Below are 18,506 nucleotides of genomic sequence, written 5' to 3' on the forward strand. Positions count from 1 at the left end.
TACCTCTACCACCTGATGGTGTCACCTCTCTCCCTCTCACCTTTACCACCTGATGGTGTCACCGCTCTCCCTCTCACCTCTACCACCTGATGGTGTCACCGCTCTCCCTCTCACCTCTACCACCTGATGGTGTCACCTCTCTCCCTCTCACCTCTACCACCTGATGGTGTCACCGCTCTCCCTCTCACCTCTACCACCTGATGGTGTCACCGCTCTCCCTCTCATCTCTACCACCTGATGGTGTCACCGCTCTCCCTCTCACCTCTACCACCTGATGGTGTCACCGCTCTCCCTCTCATCTCTACCGCCTGATGGTGTCACCTCCCTCCCTGCCACCTCTCCCACCTCATGGTGTCACCGCTCTCCCTGACAGGGTCTGGTATGAACGGGCCTCATGAGGCCCTGGAAGGTGCAGATCAATAGGGCTGATGCCTGGCCCTGCTGCTTGTGTCTAGGGAAGGTCACCGAGGCTGCCTCAGTTTGCCCTCTATAGAATGGGAGCACAGCCTGGTATTTCTGAGCCGCGTTCCCAGAACTGCTGTGAGGAGTGAATGATAAGAGTAGAGCGAGCTGATGTGTGGGAGTCTGGCCTGAGCCAAGACCCACATGCGACAAAACCCATGCAGGTGGCGCCGCGTCAGCTGGCTGCACTGACAGGCTGACACCCCGCCAGGCGGAGGGAGGGGCCGCCGTGCCCACAGACTGTGGACTTTCTCTTGGCGCATGAGCACGTACTAAGGCACCATGATGGGCTCTGCTCTGTCTGGTCCCCACGCAGGCGCTGGGGAGGAAGGGTGGGGTGCACCGTGCCCCCCGGGCCCTGGGGCGGGTCGGCGACTGGGCTCATCACCTGTCCCTGGCGAGGCTCTGGCCTGCTCCAGCGCAGCTGCCGGCCCAGGTGCCAGTCCGGGCTGGTCCAGCTGCGGGAAGAAATAGAGAGGAGCCAGGAGCCTCACTTGCTGCCATCCCTGCAGCTAAACTGTAAAGCTCTCCCCACCCACGCTGTCTCCTCCAGGCTGGAGCCGGCGGCCCAGGCGCTCCACACACATATCATGAGTCTCTGCCGCCGGGTCTGACTCGCACACCACACCCTGCGCCCCCCAGACTGGCCACTTGCTGCAAAACACACTGGGCAGGTCGCGCTCAGAGGTGGGTCTCGGAGCAGGAGCGCCGGCTGGAGGGAGGCGGTGCTGCATGGCCAGACCAGAGCTGGCCCTACCCCCACCCGGACCCCTGGCCCAGGATGGCACCTCTGGCCAGGCCAGCACTCACCACCAGCTGGGGTGGCAGGGCCAGGTCCCCCGTGGAGGCCTCTGTGCAGGGCGGATCCCCTCTCGGGGGCTCCAGGGTGAAGTCTCGGTCTCCCGTCTCCACCGGGGTCCCGGCCGAGGCTGAGGAGGTGGGCACGTGCTCCTGGTAGAGCAGGGTCCGCAGCTTCTCATCCAGGCTCTTGATGGTGCTGTCCACGAAGCCCACCCTGGGAGGCGGCCCTTCCCCGTCCGACTCCAAGGCAGACAGTGGCTGGGGGAGGGTGCTGGCCCCCAGAGGAGGGCTTGGGAGCTGGGGGGCAGCCAGGCTGGCGGCCCCCACCGCGTTAGGGAGAGGAGGCAGGGACTGGCCCAGGGCAGGCTGAGGGGTCTCGCTGGAGGCACTGGGCACAGGGGCCGGAGCTGGCGGGGCATCCATCTGGGGGTTGGCCTCGTTGGCTGAGGCGGGCCCCCCGAGGCCTGCGGGGTGAAGGGGGGCCTCTGGAGGGGAGGCGCAGGGCGCTGGGGGCACATCCCGGGGCCTAGCAGCCAGCTGGGCATCACGAGTCTCTGCCGGAGGCTGGGGGGCATCACACTCGTTGGCCGTCCCCTGAGAGGTCACTGGGGCCCCTGCCTGCACGGCAGCCCCCGTCGCTGGCTCTGGCCTGGGGCTGGCGGTTGGTGCGGCCATGTCCTGGGGCACAGCAGTCACAGGAGGGGAGGATGGCACCGCAGGCGCTGGTGTGCCCCCGGGGGTGTCCCTGGAGCCTGGTGGCTGCGGAGGCTGCACATCGGCCGGGGCGCTGGGCTTTTCCTTCAAGGACAACTGGTCTTTGCAGGGAGCTGGGTCTGAAAGAAACAGAAGAGGCGCCTCTGTGCCCGCTGGTCCTGGTCACCTGGCACCTGCTGCCAAACACGTGCCCTGCACGCGCCGGCAGCACCCACACACTGGTCTCCTCTCCTTTTCTCTGATGCATCAGCTTCAAAACAGGGCAACTTTGAACACACATATTCCCTGAATTATAATTTGCCCCAATACAATAAATGCTATAGCAAGGGCTTCTTAGGATAAGATAAGGTATCTTATTCTGTCCAAATTTTTAATAAAAAGTGACAATGTTAAAATGGAACCTCCCCTTTTATGTACACCAACACTGAGTTACATCAAGAAATCAGAATCACCATTCAGCTCTGAGCATCTTACTACATGGTAGGAAGTATGTATTTATTTCCACTTAAAGAGTTGGCAATATTGGACAGGTAATAGAAGAGTGGATGCCTTAAGTTGGTACCGACTCCAAGTAAAACTTTGCTTTAAAAAACCTTGTTTTGAAATGAATGGCATTTTCTTCAAACGAGAAATAAAGCTTTTGTCTGACCACCATGACACGTCCTTAAACATTTACAGGAAGCAGACAGGGCGCGCTCTTAAACTCGGCGGCAGAGGGAGGCCCCGGGGGCGCCAGGGTGACGCTGTCCCGGCCACAGAATTCAGGTCGCACTGTGTGAGGCCGGTCTAGGCTTCTTCGGTCCTGTGGCTTTTCCTTCTTTTTGCTACTTCTTTCTCCCGTTCTCCTCTCCCTCCGCCCTCCTTGACCCTCCCCTCCGCACCTCCAGGAGGGGACTGAGGGGAAGTGGGGATGATGTGTATCCTTATCTTGGTCTTTCAGAGAGAAAGCACTCCACACAGCAGCAAGGGAGAATTTCCTATTGTTTTTAAAATAAAAATACTTAGGTCCCTGTTATTTAAAGTCACTAAAGGACACACACAGGGAAGACGAAGTGCAGACACGAGGGAGAGTCTTGGGACCACAGAGGCAGATGCAGGGATGCGTCCACAGACCGGGCGGCACCGCGCAGACGCCCCGCAGCCCGGCACTGCTGGCACCGCATTTCAGTCTCCCCCTTCGGAACTGTGAGAACAGACATTTCTGCTGTTTTAAGTCACCTGGCTTGGAACACCTTGTCATGGCAACCCTGGGCAGATAATACAGACTCCATAAATATGAAAACATGAGCTTAGAAAAAAATCAGTTCAAGTAAAAATTAAATGATTGAGTTCCAGCAACCGTGGGTAAAAAGGCTGGCAAATCCTCTCCCCCCAAAACAACTATAAAACTGGACAAAATACGTATTGAAAACAACAATTATTCCAGGACTTTGGAATAAACCAAAGGCATGCAACAGACCGAGGAGCATCTATTTAGTAAAAACTGCTGCATTGTGGGTAAGAATAGTTTGCCTTAATGGCAGCCAGGAAAGTCAGTTGAGACGCTGCTGTGTCCTGCACTCCTCCTCCCAGTTCTCATCCAAACAATCACACACACACACCACAAGGGGGCACTCTCACTGCAGAACAGCAAACCACACCACGTGAACTCCACCGATTCTCATCCTGCCTCACCGCTCTCCGTTGGCATTACCGCAGCTACACAGAGAGAAAGAATTTTGTTGTGCGTTTGTTTTGATATTTAGATAAAGGTGTACTGTCCTATAAAAGATAATAAAGCCATGAATGAATGTAGAATTTGATTAAATGTTTTCCTCCATCTACTGAGATGGTCAAATGCTTCTCCTTCAAACTGTGCCTCTGACAACCGCCATTTCTCTCATTGGTTCTGAGTTCGACTTTATCCCCCCCCGCCCCCCCCATTCCACATATGATTGAGATCATGCAGTGTTTGTCTCTCTCTGGCTTATTTCCCATAGATAATGACCTCCATGTGCCTCTATACTGTCACAAACGGCAGGATTTCCTTCTTCTTAAGGCTGGAGAATTTCCCACTGTACATAGATTTACCCCATTTGCTTTACCCCATCAAGTGTTGACACTGTTGCCACGTCTTGCTGTTGGGATGCTGCTGCAATAAACACGCAGGTGCGGCCATCTCTGCGAGACAGGGATTTCGTTTCCTTTGGCTGCACACCCGGGAGTGGACTGCTGGGTTAAAAGGTAGGACTATTTTTTGAGGAACCTCCATAGTGGCTGCACCAATATACATTCTCATCGACAGTGGGGACTAGGGCTCCCTATTCCCCACATCCTCTCCAGCACGTCATCTACTGCTTTTCTCTCTCTTTTTTAATCCTCACCCAAGGATATTTTCCCATTGATTTTTAGGGAGAGTTGGGAGAGGGAAAGACGGAGAGAAATATCGATGTGAGAGACACATCGATTGGTTGCCTCCTGCACCAGCCCTGACCAGGGCCCGGCCCGGGGAGAAGCCTGCAACCAAGGTATGTGCCCTTGACTGAAATCGAACCCAGGACCCTTTGATCCAGAGGCCAATGCTCTATCCACTGAGCCAAACCGGCCAGGGCTCATCTACTGTCTTCTGTAACAGAGCCACCCTCACAGGCGCCAGGTGACGCTCGGCACGGACTGCACGCATTTCCCTGACGTCAGTGCCGCCAAGCGCCCTCCCAGGGGCCGTCTGCGTCTTCTGGGAGGAACGCCCCCTCCTGTCCGCTGCCGTTTTCCAATTGGATTATTGGTTTTCTTTTTTCTTGAGCTCTGCGAGGCCCTTCCATATTTTAGATATTAGCCTCTTATATCTAAAGAGGCTAATACCCCACCCGCAGCTGCCTTTTCGTTTGTTGATGGCACTTCCGCTGTGCCACGGCCTCTCTGTGTGACGTGGTCCCACTTCCGCTGTGCCACGGCCTTTCTGTGTGACGTGGTCCCACTTCCGCTGTGCCACGGCCTTTCTGTGTGACGTGGTCCCACTTCCGCTGTGCCACGGCCTCTCTGTGTGACGTGGTCCCACTTGCGCTGTGCCACGGCCTCTCTGTGTGACGTGGTCCCACTTCCGCTGTGCCACGGCCTCTCTGTGTGACGTGGTCCCACTTGCGCTGTGCCACGGCCTCTCTGTGTGATGTGGTCCCACTTGCGCTGTGCCACGGCCTCTCTGTGTGACGTGGTCCCACTTGCGCTGTGCCACGGCCTCTCTGTGTGATGTGGTCCCACTTCCGCTGTGCCACGGCCTTTCTGTGTGACGTGGTCCCACTTCCGCTGTGCCACGGCCTCTCTGTGTGACGTGGTCCCACTTCCGCTGTGCCACGGCCTCTCTGTGTGATGTGGTCCCACTTCCGCTGTGCCACGGCCTCTCTGTGTGACGTGGTCCCACTTCCAAGTTTTGCTTTTGTTGCTTGTGCTTTTATTGTCAGATGCAACAACAACAACAAAATCATTGCCACAACCAGTATCCAGGAGGCTCCCCTGCTTTCTTCCGGGAGTTTTATGGTCTCAGGTCTTACGTTTAAGTCTTTTATCCATTTTGAGTTGATTTTCCTTCATGGTAGAGGTAGGGACCCACTTTCGTTTTTCTGCATGTGGAGATCCAGCTTTCCCAGCACCGTTTACTGAAGAGACCGTCTTTCCCCATGTGTGCTGGCACCCTTGTCACAGGTTAAGTGACTGCACGCGCACGGCCTCACTATTCTATTAGTCCAAGTGTCTGCTTTTACGCCAGTACAATGCTGTTTGATTACTATGGCGTTGCAACAGAATTTGAAACTAGGAAATGAGATGCCTCCAGCTTTGTTCTTTCTCAAGATTGCTTTGGCTCTGTGGGGTCTTTTGTGATTCCAAATGAACTTAGGGTTGTTTTTCCTATTTCTGTGAAAAATGCAATTGGAATTTTCACAGGGATTGCATTGACTCTGTAGAAGGTTTGGGAGTACGGACATTTTACCGATATTAATTCTTCCAACCCGACAGCACAAGACAGCGTTCCATTTATTTCCGTCTTTCTCACTAAGGTCTCACAGTTTTCAGTATACAGGGCTTCGTCTCCCTAGTGAAATTGATTCCAAAGTTTGTTTTTTTATGCTACTGTACGGGGTTGCTTTTCTTCATTCATCTGTCAGGTAGTTCACGGTTAGTGTTTGGAAGTACAACTGATTTTTGCAGGTTGAGTTTGTATCCTGCAACTTCACTGAGTTCACTTCTTAGTTCTAACCACTTTAGTGGAGACTTTAAGGTTTTATGTATGTAAGACTATGTCATCTGCAAACAGAAACAATTTTATTCTTCCTTTCTGATTATAATACATTTTAGCTCTTTTTCTTGCCTAACTGCTCTGGCTAGGACTTCCAACACAATGTTGAATAGAAGTGGTCAGAGTGGGCATCCTTGTCTTGTTCTTAACCTCAGAGAAGAACTTTAAGCTTTTCACCACTGAGTATGATGTTAGCTGTGGGCTTATGTATATGGCCTTTATTATGTTGAGGTACATTTCTTTTATTCCTTATTTGTTGAAAGTTTTTAATCATGAAAGGATGTTGAATTTTGTTAAGTATTTTTTTCTGAATCTATTGAAATGATTGTGGTTTCACCCTTCATTCTGTTAATGTGGTGTATCATATTTGTTTTTTGTTTTGTTTTGTTTTTTTGCTTATATTCAACCATTCTTGCATCTCAAGAATAAATCTCATGATCATAGTGTATGGTTCTTTTAATGTGCTGTTGAGTTTATAATGCTCATATTTGTTGAGAATTTTTGCATCTATATTCATCAAGGATACTAGCCTATAGTTTTGTTTTCTTGTCATGTCCTCATCTAGCTTTGTTATCATGGTAATGCTGGCCTGGTAAAATGAGTTTAGAGGTGTCCCCTCCTCTTCCATTTTATTTGTGAAAGAGGTTGAGAAGGACTAGTATTAATTCTTCTTTAAATGTTTGGTAGAATTCACTAGTGAAGTAATTTAGTCCTGGACTTTCCACTGTTGAGACATTACTGATTACTGACTTAATCTCCTTACTAGGTATAGGTCCATTCAGATTTTCTATTTCTTCATGATTCAGTCTTGGTAGGTTGCACAATGCTTTTAGGAATTTACACAATTTTTTTCTGGGTTACCAAATATGTTAGATTACAATTATTCACAGTAGTCTCTTATGATTCTTTGTATTACAGTTGTAATGTCTCTTCTTTCGATTCTAATCTTATTTATTTGTCCTTTTTTTAGTCTAGCGATTTGTCAATTTTGTTTAACTTTTCAATAAACTACCTCTTAGTTTCATTGATCTTTCCTACATTTTTATCATCTCTAGTTCATTCATTTTTGCTCCTATCTTTTTTCTTTCTTCTGCTATAAGCCTTAGTCCTTCTTTTTCTAGTTCTTGAGGTGTGAAGTTAGGTTGTTTTAAGTTTTTCTTGTTTCTTTCTTTTTTTTAAAAATATATATTTTATTGATTTTTTACAGAGAGGAAGGAAGAGGGATAGAGAGTCAGAAACATCGATGAGAGAAAAGCATCGATCAGCTGCCTCCTGCACACCCCCCACTGGGTATGTGCCCGCAACCAAGGTACATGCCCTTGACCGGGAATCGAACCTGGGACCCTGCAGTCTGCAGGCCGATGCTCTATCCACTGAGCCAAACTGGTTATGGCAATTTTCTTGTTTCTTAATGTGGTCTAAACTTTCCTCTTAAAACTGTTTTTGCTACATCCCATTAGTTTCAGTATGCTGTTTCCACTTTCATTTCTCAAGATATATTTTTATTTCTCTTTTGATTTCTCCTTTGACCCACTGGTTATTCCAAAGTGTGCTGTTTAATTCCTACACATTTGTGTATTTTCCAGCCTTCCTGTTGCCGATCTCCGATGTGGTTGGAAAAGAGAACCTGATGTGACTTTAACCTTCTCAGGTTTGTGAAGACGTGTTTTGTGATCTGATACAGTACCTCTCGGGAGAAGGTTTCATGTGCACTTGTTAGGTCCATGTGTTCTAAATGGTGTTTAAGTCCAATATTTCCTTATTCATTTTGTCTGGATGATCTGTCCATGTTGAAAGTTGAGGTATTAAAGTCCCTACTATTGGTGCATTGCCGTCTATTTCTGCCTGCAAATCTGTTAATATTTGCTTAATATATTTTGGTGCTTTAATGTTGGGCGTGTATATATTTACAATTGCTATATTCTCTTGGTGAATTGATTCTTTATCATTATAAAATGATATTTATCTATTATGCAAATTTTGACCTAACGTCTATTTTTGTCTGATGTAAGTATAACTATTCCTGGTCTTTGGTTTACATCAGCCTGGAATATATTTTTCCAACCTTCACTTTCATGTGTCATTAAAGCCGAAGTGAGTCTCTTGTAGAGAGTATATAGTTTTATCTTGTGTTTTTAATCCATTCAGGTACTTTATATCTTTTGATTGGAGACCTTAGTCCATTTACATTTAAAGTAATTATTGAAAAGTAAGAACTTATGACATATTGCTGTTTTGTTGTTGCCTGGCTGTTTTGTAGTTCCTTTCTTCCTCTTTTGCATGGTGTACCTTTGTGATTAGATGATTTTTTCCACAGTGGTAATCACTGTTTATATTTTGTGCATCTACTATAGGTATTTGCTTTGTGATTACCATGAGGCTTATGTTAAAAATATAGTTGTCACAGTCTACTTTAAGTTGTTAACTTTGATTACATACAAAAACTCTACACTTTTACTTTCCCACACATTTAATGCCTTTGATGTCACAATGTACATCTTTTTATATTGTGTACCCATTAAAAATTACTATAATTATTTTAAGTACTTTTTTAACCTTTTTACTTGAATTAAGTGGTTTACACACAACCATTATACTACTGTTCTGAATGACGGTACATGTGCTTTACCTGTGGATTTCATCCTTCCTGTGTCTCCATGTTGCTAACTGGTGTCCTTTCCCTTCAGCTTGAAGAGCTCCCCTTAGCGTGCCTTGTGAGGCAGACACAGTGGTGAGGAGCTCCTGCAACTTTTTTTTTTAACGTAGGAAAGCCTTGACTTCATTTCTGAAGAACAGTTTTGCCAATTGAAGTGTCCTTGGGTGTCAGTTTTATCCTCCCAGCACTTCAATTATATTATTTCCACCCTCTCCTGGCCTGCAAGGTGTCTGAGAAATCTGCGGAAAGCCTTGAAACATTCCCGAGTAAGATATGAATTAGTGGGGGTTTCCCCTGCTGCTTTCAAAATTCTTTGTCTTGGATTTTTTGATAGTTTTATGTTACTGTGTCTTGATCAAGTCTCCTTTGGGTTGAGTATGTGTGGGGACCTATGAGACTCATATACCTGGATGTGTATATCTCTTCCTACATTTGGGGATTTCTGTGCTTTCTCCTTCTGGGATTCCATAATGCAAGTATCACTTGCTTCCTGGTGCCTATAATTCACATAGCCTTTCTTTACATTTTTTACTCTTCTTCCTTTTTGCTCCTATGACTGGATAATTTCAAATAAACCGATTCTTTTTTCTGCTTGATCAAGTCTGCTTTTGATGCCCTCTATTGCATTTTTCTTTCATTTGTTGTATCTTCAACTCCAGAATTTCTGTTTGGTTCTTATTATTTCTACTAGAAGCCTGGTGCGTAAAATCCGTGCACTGGTGGGGGGAGGGAGGTCCCTCAGCCCAGCCTGCACCCTCTCACAGTCCGGGACTCCTCGCTCCTTACCACCCACCTGCTCGCTCGCTGCTCCTTACCGCTTGGCTAGCTGCTCCTTAGTGCTACCACGGAGGCAGGAGAGGCTCCCGCCACTGCCGCTGAGCTTGCCAGCTGTGAGCTCGGCTTCTGGCTGAGCGGCGCTCCCCCTGTGGGACCGCACTGACCACCAGGGGGCAGCTCCTGCATCAAGCGTCTGCCCCCTGATGGTCAGTGTGTGTCATAGCGACTGGTCTTTCCACAGGTTGTTCCACCGTTCGGTCAATTTGCATATTAGGCTTTTATTATATAGGATTTCTCTACTGAACTTCTCATTTTGTTCATATACTGTTTTTCCTGATTTTATTGAATTGTCTCTTGAAGATCACCAAACTTCCTTAAAGTATATTATGCTGATTTTTTTGGCAATTCATGGATCTTTAATTCTTCGGGGGTCACTTATTGAAGAATTATTGCTTACTTGGTGGTGTCATGGTTCCTTGCTTTTCTGTGTCTCCCGTAGCCTGTGTTGATATCTGTGCATCTGATGGTGCAGTCATCCCTTCTAGTCATTAGAGACTGATTTTGCTGAGTAAAGACCTTCACTTGCAAGTAGGTGCAAGGACACCAGATGGGATGGGGTGGTTCCGGCTACGGGGCTCTGTGCAGCTCTGTCAGCTGGGATCAGCATTGGCAAAGGCCTCAGGTGTCCTCAACCACTGGCTGAAGTGGCTGTGGGGGCTGTTGGGGTCTTCAGTGGTGAAGGCTTCTGGGCACCTTCTGCTCTCTTTTTCTCCCATGAGGATGTTGTGGCTAAGGGGATCCCCTTTGGCACCAGGTCCAGATGTGGGCACTCTTGTGGTAGTGGCTGCACTGGTGTCTGATGTGTAGGCCCCCATGGTGCAAAAACAAAGCAGAAGTCTAAAAGTGCAGATGCTCACAGAGTGATGGCAACTCCAGATTCTGGGTGCTGGCTAGTCCACAGCAGCAGGGCCTCCAGTGTCTGGGGTACACGAGTATGGAGCTACCGTGGAGCTGGGGAATAAAGCATGTGTGCACCCAAAGCAGCCAGAGCTCTGGGATCAGGGGTCTGCAGGGGGTTGGGGAAGGCAACTGGCAGGCCTGGTCCAGGATAGCACAGCAGAAGCTCTTTGGGGGGGTGGGGGGAGAGTGCAATAGCATCTCCCTCCCTGGAGGGTCCGTGGCAGCAATGGCTGTTGCTTACCTTGACAGCAAAAGCTGCCAACGTCTTCTGCAAAGCAGGCCAGTGGGCTCCAGGCCAAGTCACAATGTGGGTCCTCTGCTCTGAAAGCTGTATGGAGCCCAGGGCTGTTCTGGGGGCTGCAGAGCTCCTCAGCAGCAGAGGATGATGGGTCCTCCAAAAGCAGACCATGTGACTGATACAGATACCAGCCCTCTTTGTTCCTAGCTGTCTCCTGGTAGCTCAGCTAAGGCCATCTCCCCAGCAAGTCTTTCTGTGCAATTATTCTTTGTTTTTGTTCTACTGTGTTCCCACAGGTTCTTAATTGGACTCTTAATCCCTCGCAGGGATGTTTCCTTATATAGATAGGTGGCTAATTGTTGTTTTTATGGGGAGATGAGGGCTGGTGTCTCCTACTCTGCCATCTTGCTGGTGTCACTCCGTCCCATTATCTTCTCAGGGGTCTCTTTCCCTCTGTCTTTTCAATCTGGGCAGAGTTCTCCAATCCTCAAACTCCAGCTGTCCCGAAGACTATTTTCCCTGAATACAGAATTCTGGGTTGATGCTTTCAACACTTTAAAAATACAGCACCACTTCCTCCTGGACGCCATGGCTCCATGGCTATCTGAATGACCATTCCCCTAAAGGTAAAGCGTAATTTTTCTATGGCTGCTTTCACAATGTTTTGTCTTCAGTTTTCAGCAGTTTACAATGTGTCCAGATATGGATTTATTTGGGTTAATCCTATTAAAATTCACTCAACTTCTTGAATCTGTAGATTTATGTCTTTCACCAAATTTAGGAAGTTTTCAGCATTATTTCATTATTTTTTAAGCACTGCACTTTTCTCCTCTCCTTCTGGGGCTTTGATGGCACAAATGTTACACCTTTTTTTCTTGTTCCACAAGTTCTGTTCATTTTTTTTGGATCTTTTTCTAAGTTCTAATGGGATAGGTTTGGGTATTCTAATTTCTAGTTTTACAATTTTCATTGCTCTCTTCTTCATATCTTTTATTTCTTTGCTGATACTTTCTATTTTACATTTGTTTCCAGAATGTTTATGATTATTTGTTCAAGCATTTTTATAATAGTTGCTTTTAAGCCTTTGTCAGTCAGATCATTCCAACATCTATGTTATCTTGCCATTATCATGTGATGGGCATCTTTTTCCATGCAAGTTGACATTTCTATGGTTCTTCATTTGACGAATACTTTTGGATTGCATTGATTTGGTTGGATTAGACTGGATTTTGCATAATATTATGAGATTCTAAGTCTGTTTAAATCCTACGGAAATGTTATTTTTGCTTTAGCAGGCAATTGACCTGGTTAGGTTTAAGTTGCAAGTTGCAACCAGCCTGCTATGAGCTGTGGCTACACAGTCAGTTCAGTTATCTGTGTCTCTGCTATACTAATCTGATCTGAAACACGTGTGTATCATCCAGGGACCAGTTTAGGACCAAGGTGAGAATCCATCTACTAGCTCAGTTCTCAAAGTTCTGTATATGCTAATTCGGATCAGAACCATGCATGCACAGGTGAAAACAGCTTTATCAGGTTGCTTTCCCAAGTTCCTCTTTCCATGGTTGCCCTGGTACTTCCTGGTTCCCTGGAACCCCCCTTACAGACCTCTGGAGAGAAACCATCCACTCGCACAATTGTGAGAAGCAGGACTAACTGGCAGGAGGTCAGAGAGAAAAAAGTAATGGTTTTGGTTATGAACTCTGTGAGCCCCAGCTCCACCCAGTGGAGAGGAAGGCTCCCCTCCCGAGGTTTGTCTCCTGCTACCTGTCGCTGCCCCTCAGAACTTCTGTGAGCTGAGGAGGAGGAGAGGGAATGCGAAAGAGGGATCCACACAGCTCTCTCAGAGCTTGAAAAGTACCCTTTCTGCTCTGTGGGCTGAAACCAGAGGGTATCTCCTGGAGCTTCTCTGCACCCAGAGTTCACCCGAATCTTCACGCTGCCCTGAGCCAAGGTCAGGAGACACCAGAGGGGAAACACTAAGCTTGCCACCAGCTCCATGGTACTTGGAATTCTGGGTGCTTCCCCATCCTGCCTCTGCTATAGATTTCCTGAGTCCGCAAAGGTCTGTGCCCTGCATCAATGGACCCAGGTGTATAGTTAGGTTCAGTGGAGGAAAGGGGTGATGGGCTGTGTATTCACCATCTTATCCAGAACCAGGACTTTCTGACCTGTTACTTTTTATGATGTGCCAAATACTGGGTCCAGAATGGTGTCGCCTTTGTGTAAAAAGAACTTCTGTACTTCTGCCTGAGCACGCGGCATTCTGAAATCACCTTCATGAGGGCACCATGCTTGGAAGCAGCCCCTCTCTCGGCCTCGTTCCAGCGGCCCTTGCTTCTGCAGCCCAGTACTCCAGCAGGGCCCGCCTCCTGGCCGGGAGTTCTGGGCCCCTTACCCCAGGCGAAGCATCAGTGCTCAACTTCTCAGCCATCCTCAAGAATGGAAAACGCCCCAGGGGAACAGACCAATACTGGGCTCACATCCCAGGGCTCCGTCCTCTCTGGACCCCTGCCTGATCATTCTCCACAGTCTGCACATTTCCCAGACACCTTCACAGGCGAGCTTTTGGTTATCCTCAGTGAATAGTTAATCCAAATCAATAGATCTGCCATCCCTGGAGGTGGCCACCTCCTCTTTCTTTTATTTATAGATAAAGAAACTGGCTCTGGAAGGTTTCCTGAGGTTGGTGCATAGATGAAGGACTAGAGTTTAACTGCAGGCATGTCCTTTTAATCACTAAACCCTACTGAAAATTAAGATTTATTTTGTAAGGGTTTTTCTCCCCCAATTAACTGGCTATATCAAAATGAAAAAGTAATACATGAACACATTCTTATTTTAAAACTGAGCCCCTGCAGGCAATGCTGCTTCCCCCTCGGTCCCTCTGCCAGGCAGGGCCAGGCCCTTCACCAGGTCTGTCAGTGGCTTCGTTAGGGCTTAGTAGGCTGACCTGTTCGCTTTGGGAATAAATCTTCAAAGATACAATGGAAGTTGCTGGAAACATATGGTAAAACATTTAAAATGATTAACAGATATTCTTCTTAAATGTACAGTAGTTCCACTGCCTGGGACACATCGCCAGATCCCCAGTGGATGCCTGAAATTGCCTTACAGTACCAAACCCTAGATATACTATGTTTTTTCCTATATGTAACATACTTGTTAAAACTTAATTTATAATTAGGTGCAGCAAGAGATGAAAAACAACAGCATAATAAAATAGAACAATTAAAACAATATACTGGCCCTAGCCGGTTTGGCTCAGTGGATAGAGCATCAGCCCATGGGCTGAAGGGTCCTGAATTTGATTCTAGTCAAGGACACGTGCCTCAATTGCAGACTTGATCCCTGGCCCTGGTCAGGGCATGTGTGAGAGGCAACCAGTTGATGTGTCTCTCTCACATCAGTTTCTCTCTGTCTCTCCCTCTCCCTTCTACTTGCTCTAAAAAAATAAATCTACACGAATAAAAGACAAAGTTGCTCATTGACCGTACCTTCGCTATGCCCTAAGCCACGCCCACCAGCCAATCAGAGCAACTATATGCAAATTAACCCAACCAAGATGGCGGATGGCAGCCACGGAGCTGGAGCAAGCAGGAGGCTTGGTTGCCCAGGCGATGGAGGAAGCCAAGCTTCCCACCAGCCCTGAGCCGGCTGAGGCCTCTGCTCATGGCAACAAAGTTTCAATTATAGAAGCTAAATAAATCCCAGATACCTGCTTCCAGCCAGCCTCCACTGGGAGATTGGGTGGCTGGGGGCTGTGGCCAGCCTGCAAACAGCCATCAGCCACTCACCCAGGCTGGCCACACCCTCATGGGGTGAGGGTCCCCACTGGGGGGCTCAGCCAGCCTGCAAACGGCCCTCAGCCCCTCACCCAGACTGGCCAGGCACCCCAGTGGTGACCCCCCCCACCCTGAAGGGGCTGTAGCCAGCCTGCAAACAGCCATCAGCCCCTCACCCAGGCTGGCCAGGCAACCCAGGGGGGACCCCCACCCTGAAGGGGCTGTGGCCAGCCTGCAAACAGCCATCAGCCCCTCACCCAGGCTGGCCAGGCACTCCTATATAAAAAAAGGGTAATATGCAAACTGACCCTAACAGCAGAACGACTGGGAATGACTGGTCACTATGACACACACTGACCACTAGGGGGCAGACGCTCAATGCAGGAGCTGCCCCCTGGTGGTCAGTGTGCTCCCACAGGGGGAGCTCTGCTCAGCCACAAGCCAGGCTGATGGCTGCCAGTACAGCGGTGGTGGTGGGAGCCTCTCCTGCCTCCTCAGCAGCGCTAAGGATGTCTGACTGCAGCTTAGGCCTGCTCCTCGCTGGCAAGTGGACATCCCCCGAGGGCTCCCAGGCTGCCAGAGGGATGTCTGATTGCCAGCTTAGGCCCAATCCCCCAGGGAGCAGGCCTAAGCCAGCAGGTGGTCATCCCCCGAGGGGTCCCAGACTGCGAGAGGGCACAGGCCGGGCTGAGGGACCCCCCCGAGTGCACAAATTTTTGTGCACCAGGCCTCTAGTAAATAAAAATAAATGGAAAAATATCCTCAGGTGAGGATTAACAAAAACAATATACTGTAATAAAAGTTAGAAAAGTTATATGAGTGTGCTCCCAGCAAACTAGCACTAACTTCTTTTTCCTTCTTCAGCTTCAGATAGAAAATTTGTTCTTACTATAGACTTTAGCAATCTAACCATACGATCTTTATTCTTTCCTTATTAAGTCAAGAACTTTCACCTTTCCACTTAAAGAAAGCAATTTACAGCTTCTATTCAGTATATCTGAATCATCAGCATCACCGCTCTTGTACTCTGAGGCCATTATTGAGAAAAACACAGGTTCCTTGAACACAAGCACTGTGATGCCTCAGCGTAGGCAGACTCAGGGAGTGTCAGTGACTGAGTTGTGTGGCTCTGGGGCAAGGGCCCCCCACTCCCTCCTTCCCTGAAGTCTGGCCAGCACCACCTTCACAGGAGATTCACTCACCTCACCATCCCAACTCCCGGCAGCTCCACCCAGCATAGCTCAGGTTCCTGACAAAACCTGGGACAGACTGAGTTATGTGGCTCCAGGACAGGGCCATTTTTCCCTCACACACTTGACCAGTGCAAAGCCTTCCCTTCACAGGGCAAAATCTTGGTCTGTTTGGGCCTGATAAACTTGGATGGCTTCCCCCTGATGATTTCCTGAGATCACAAAGGTCTGTGGGCACCTGGGGGGTGGCAGCTAGACGTAGGTTACTCTGGGACTTTTACTGAGTGGCCTCAGACCCAGCACTGACACTGAGTTGGAACCTGCATCAGTGGGCATATGTGGGAGGCAACCAGTTGATGTGAACACCCCTCACCCATGCCTGGGGACTCACTGAGAACCTTCCTCATGCAACCTGAGTCCCACCAGGCTCTTTCAGCGACAGCCTAACAGGAAGCCAGCAGGTGGAGGCAAGTGTAGGTGGATCTAGGGGTGCCTTGGGACTTGCTGACCTGCGCCCAGACTCACTGCTGGTGGAAGCCAGACATGGTGTACAGCTTGGTCCTTCCCATGCGCCCAGGCCCAGCAGAGGCAACCACAAACTGCAAATTGCTTTGTAGCGCCAAACAGGTTACCAGGCCCATCACAGGCAGCCTCTGACAAAGACCTGCACCAGAGTCTCTCCTCAGAGGCCCCAGAACCAACATGCCCAGTGGCCAGCTTCAGACAACACCAGATTAGATTCACAAGTGGCGTATCTAAAGGGAGATCTCAGAGAGCACAGACCCTTCTGCTTCACGTGGTCTGTACCCGCACCCGCACCTGCACGGCCAGCCAGCCTGAGGGTCAAACCCATGCATGAATGGGTCAATAGTAATCAAGACTCAATTACAACAGGAGGGTTCACATGGCCCACACAAGGGACATTCCTGGAGCACCCAGCTCAGGTGTTCAAGGAGACTGTGCCACTGGATCCCAAAGGACACCTACTACATAAGGCCACCCAACATAGTAGATATACCCGATACATAGAAACAAACGCAAAGAGGAAGACAAATGGGGAGCAAAGAAACATGTCACAAATGAAAGAACAGGAGAAATCTCCAGAAAAAGAGCTAAATGATAAGGAGCTAAAGCAATTTACCAGATACAGTGTTAAAAAATATGGTTACCAGAATGCTCAGGAACTTACTGGAGTACAAGGAACTTAGTAAGGACTAAAACAGTGTGAAGAAAAGACATAGAAACCATAAAAAGAACCAGTCATAAATGGAGAACACAATATCTGAAATGAAGAATATACTAAAAGGAATAAATAGGAGGTTAGATGAAGCAGAGGACTGAGTCAGCTATTTGAAAGACTAAGTAGCAGGAAACACCCTATCAGAGCAGCAAAGAGAAAATGAATTTTAAGAAACGAGTGTAATTTAAGGGACATCTGAGACAACATGAAGCATAATAACATCCGCATCATAGGGATACCAGAAGGAGAAAGAGAGCAAGGGATAGAGAACCTACTTGAAGCAATAATGACTGAAAACTTCCCTAACCTGGAGAAGGAAAAAGACACACAAGTCCAGGAAGCACAGAGATTCCCAAACAAGATGACCCTGAAGAGGCACTACACCAAGACATGTCATAATTAAAATGGCAAAGGTTAAAGATAAAGAGAACCTACAAGGGCACTCCCATAAGACTGCCAGCTGATTTCTGAACAGAACCATTTCAGGCCAGAAGGGATTGCCGGGAGAGAGAAAGAGGAGGAAGAAGGAGAGGAAGAGGAAAAAGAAGAGGAAGAAGAAGGGAAAAGGAGGAAAAAGGAAGATGAGGAAGAAGAGAATGAAGAGGGAAGAAGGAAAAAGAAAAAGAAGGAGGAAAAGGAGACGGAGAAGAAAAAAGGAACATAGTTAAAATAATAAAATGGCAATAAATATGTACTTATAAATAATCACTTTAAATGTAAATGGCTTAAATGCTCCAATCAAAAGACATAGGGTAGCTGAATGTATTAAAAAAATAAGACCCATATATATGCTGTCTAAAAGAGACCTATCTCAGAATGGAAGAGACACTCAGACTAAAAATAAAGGGGTGGAAAAAGAGATTTCATGCAAATGGAAATGGAAAAGAAAGCCAGGGTAGCCATACTTATATCTCACCAAATACACTTTAGACAAGGAAGAGACAAGGAAGGACACAACATAATGATAAAGGATCAATCCAACAAGAGGTTATAACTCTTGTAAACATTAATATACTCAACACAGGAGTAGCTAAATATAAAAGCAAATGTTGATGGACATAAAGGGAGAGTCAACCGCAATACAGTTATAGTAGAGGACTTTAACATCCCATGGCAATCTATGGATAGGTCTTCCAGACAGAAAAATCAACAAGGAGATGGCTACCTTAAATGACACACTAGACCAGATGGATTTAATTGATATCTTCAGAGCCTCTCAACCCAAAGCAGCACAATGTACATTCTTTTCAAGTACCCATGGAACATTTTCTAGGATAGACCACATGTTAGGACACAAAACAAGTCTCAATAAATTTAAGATTGAAATCCTAATTTTCTCTAGCCATAATGGTAAGAAACTAGAAATTAATCACAAGAAAAAAAATGAAAGACACACAAAGTCATGGAGGCTAA

The 18,506-nt window shown here is 47.7% G+C and overlaps 1 protein-coding gene across 1 annotated transcript in view; it reads right to left on the minus strand.

Moving 5' to 3' along the window:
• The window catches only part of LOC102439945 (serine/threonine-protein kinase WNK2-like), a 118,748-nt gene that overhangs the window by 28,884 nt on the left and 71,358 nt on the right, over positions 1-18,506 (minus strand). The window contains 2 exon segments of the mRNA XM_023747294.1: positions 851-920; positions 1,273-2,096. Coding sequence (XP_023603062.1) covers positions 851-920; positions 1,273-2,096 — 894 coding nt within the window.

Source organism: Myotis lucifugus, unplaced genomic scaffold (assembly GCF_000147115.1).
Source record: "Myotis lucifugus unplaced genomic scaffold, Myoluc2.0 scaffold_833, whole genome shotgun sequence".
NCBI lineage: Eukaryota > Metazoa > Chordata > Mammalia > Chiroptera > Vespertilionidae > Myotis > Myotis lucifugus.